The sequence below is a fragment of the Littorina saxatilis genome, linkage group LG17, assembly GCF_037325665.1.
Source record: "Littorina saxatilis isolate snail1 linkage group LG17, US_GU_Lsax_2.0, whole genome shotgun sequence".
NCBI lineage: Eukaryota > Metazoa > Mollusca > Gastropoda > Littorinimorpha > Littorinidae > Littorina > Littorina saxatilis.
The window spans coordinates 36,959,011-36,962,294 of NC_090261.1; the positions used below are offsets into that span (position 1 = coordinate 36,959,011).

Sequence of the window (3,284 nt, forward strand, 5' to 3'; positions counted from 1 at the left end):
CTTCTCCCTCTCTCTCTCCCTCTCTCTCTCCCTCTCTTTCTCCCTTGTGCGCGTGATTTTGGGCTCACTTACAACACTAATGTTACCTCTTTATCTTCTGTCACAGGCATATGAGGGAACATCTGAAAGAAGAGATTGGTAACGTCAACAAGGAGATGTCTCCAGAGGAAATGGAGTTCCATTATTTCAGGTGACAATCAGACATGGCTCGTCTATCAAAAGAGTTATTACTTTTGTATGTGACTTTATAGAATTGTGTGTGTGTTTTAATTTGAATTAATTTTATTTGCTCTTCTTTTACTTCTATTTTTTTAACCTTGTTTCCTCTTCTTCCTAATGTTTTTACATTAAGTCACATTTTGACTTGATCGTCGTGTTTTTGTGTAAAGCGATTCCCAGAAAACTACTGGACAAATGTTAACGAAACGTTACAGTGAGTTCTTGCAGATGGTGTCCCCATACGGGTTTTTCTTCTTCGTCTCTTTCTATAAATGTCTTCGATGACCTCATATCCGATTTTTAAACAAAAGTTGAGGCGGAACTGTGACGACCATTTTTTCAAATTCAAATTGATTGACATTTTGGTCAAACAATATGAACAGATACATACTTCGCTTGTCGAAACTATCTCATAAAAAAAACACAATAAACTGATTTCACTGTATCTCTGTTTCTATCTCCATGGCAGGCTTCACGACTCGGACAACGACACACGACTGGATGGACTGGAGATCCTCAAGGCCTTGTCCCACATGATTCCACCAGGCATGGAGATCATGCCCCACGAGGTGCAGGGAAAGACTCCCCCTGAGATCGAGCAGCTCAAGAAGGAAAGAACCAAACAGATGCTCACCAGCCTCGTCAGTGAGTAATAGACGCAGCACACTACACACGTGTTAATTAACGAGCATGGCGGGTGAACTTGCTTGTTTCTTTAAAGGCTTCGTATTGTCTAATATGCCAGACTGAGCTTTACATCATATTCAAAAATCATGTCCAACATAGGCAACTAGACCTAACGGACAATAAGCCCCCAATTCAGTTCATATGCTAGGAGTCTCTTTCAGCATTTAGCACTTGTTTACTATTTTCTGTATTTGGGGAGCTTGCGTTCCTTTGTTATTTGATGGCGTAAATGAGAAGTTAGCAAAGCTGAAATAAGTCAGGGAAGTGAGCGTCCAGCAGGTGGCCGGTGTACTCATGGCAATGCTGATCCCATGAAAGCAAGCATGAAAACATTTTGGCCAGTGTACTCATGACAATGCTGATCACATGAAAGCAAGCATGAAAACATTTTGGCGGACAGTTTCAATCTGCGAAAATATTACATCCACAAAATCTCACTCTGCACAGGAACAAGTCATGATGTTGGCTTTTAGTATGTGTCAAAATGGGAGAATATTCTTATCCCCCATAAAAGCCTGGTCATTGGTAAGACACACTTTTGTTTTCAAATTATTGACTTTGCTAAATCATCGAACGATTGCGCCAGATATCAATCAGCTAGTCTCATAGGCTAGCCTGTAAGCCAATTGCTTAAAGGCTGACATAGTCCTATTTAATTAGTTTAATTACTTCCAGGGCTTTTCCCATCGTTGCGGGGATGTATAAATTAAGCTTCCTGCAAAGTTTTAGGTTTGAAATCCTTACCAATTACCAGAAATAATTAATTCTTTATTGCATTGTTTAGCAACAGTTCTCCAGGACTTGGGCTATTTTTAGACCGTTGACGTCACTTCGTGACGTTTCGTAAACCAAAGATGGCGTTTGAGACTGTTCTTGTTTACATTCGAGACTATCAACACCACTTTGCAATACTGAAATAATTTTTTCTGTGTTCGAAAGCTACAGCCAATCGTTATTATATCCCCTTAGGTACAGTTTTATAACATTATTGGCACATGTAAACAATATGAATTAATTAATGAACGCTACGAATATGGCAGCCTTTAATCAGTCAGCCAACCACTCACTCACTCTCCCGTTCTCTCTCTTGGTTACTGTTTCAGTCACTGACACGCCAATCACTTATTCACGCACCTGCTCACTTACCAACTGACTTACTGTTGTTTTCTGCATGTGACAGCGCTTACGTTCTTTAGTTTCTTAGACCCAAAATTTACCTTTGATGAAAAGGCACCAGCAATGTAGGGACCCTTTTCACTGGTCCCAGAGGATGTCCTGACCCCTTTCATCGCAGGTACTGTGCCACGGTAATGATCAGTTTTCTCCTCTCCACAGTGATCATCGACAAGGTACTGGAGACGGACGACGTAGACAAAGACGGGTACCTGACCTACCCGGAGTACATCGTGGCCAGGCGGCGAGACAACAAGCAGATGATGAAACACCAGCAAGAGATGCTGAGACAAGCCGAAGCCTACAGGCAGCAACAGGCCGCCATGAACCAACAGAAGATGCAGATGACCAAAACGGAAATTTAGGAGGGCCGGAGGGGTGAGGGAGGGATGGGGGGTTGGATGATTTAGTGTCCGGAGATATAGGGAGGGGCGGTTATTGGGTGGAGGGGTAGGGGGCGGGAGGGGGCAGAGTGCGTGTGCGTGTTTCTTTCTTTCTTCCTTTCTTTTTTTTTTTTTTTTTTTTTTTTTTGGGGGGGGGGGGGGGGGGGGGGGGGGTGCGTGTTCGTGTTTCTTTTTTTTGTTTTGTTGGGTGGGTGGGGGGGGGGTGGTCGTTCACGAAGGGGTTGAAGTAGGACGCACACTCTCATGGGCACTATCGCAGCTCTAAAGTAAACTTTCGAGGTGAAAAGCAAGCCAGCGATGTTCCGCAGTGGCGTAAAGAACGTATACCAAAGACCATTAAGACTGACCTAGATACTGAAGGCATAAAGGAGGTAAGCCTTCTTCAAAATCCATTCTGTAATATGACTATTAAAGTACACCCCTCATTCCTTCAGTATCCTGGCCAGTTTTGACTGGTTTTGTCTTCAAGTTGTGGCTTGATTCCCACTCGCTGAAATGGTAACAGTGATGATTTGATTTGTGGAGAACATGACCACCAACACGAACAACGTCTTTAGAATTAAACAAAAGTATCACATACATTAGTGGGAAATTGACACGTCTGGTTGGTTTGGGTTGAGTTGGGGAGGGGCGGTATGGGGGTTTGGTGGGGTTATTGACTTATTGGTGGAGGTGTATGTCGCGGAATTGAAAAATGTGTATAAATGATTGCTTTTTAATGAAAGGTTGCTTATTTGTGTTCTTGGAATGAATCTTTTGGCCTGGTTTGAAAGTTTGCAAACGTAACTTATTTTCATGAAA

At 42.7% G+C, this 3,284-nt stretch overlaps 1 protein-coding gene across 1 annotated transcript in view; it reads left to right on the forward strand.

Moving 5' to 3' along the window:
* LOC138952914 (multiple coagulation factor deficiency protein 2 homolog) overlaps positions 1–2,492 on the forward strand; it is a gene marked incomplete in the record, with an annotated part of 6,803 nt that extends 4,311 nt beyond the window's left edge. Inside the window, 3 exon segments of the mRNA XM_070324664.1 lie at positions 107–190; positions 689–864; positions 2,242–2,492. Of these exon segments, the coding sequence (XP_070180765.1) occupies positions 107–190; positions 689–864; positions 2,242–2,444 (463 nt within the window).
* Positions 2,493–3,284: the final 792 nt, after the last annotated feature.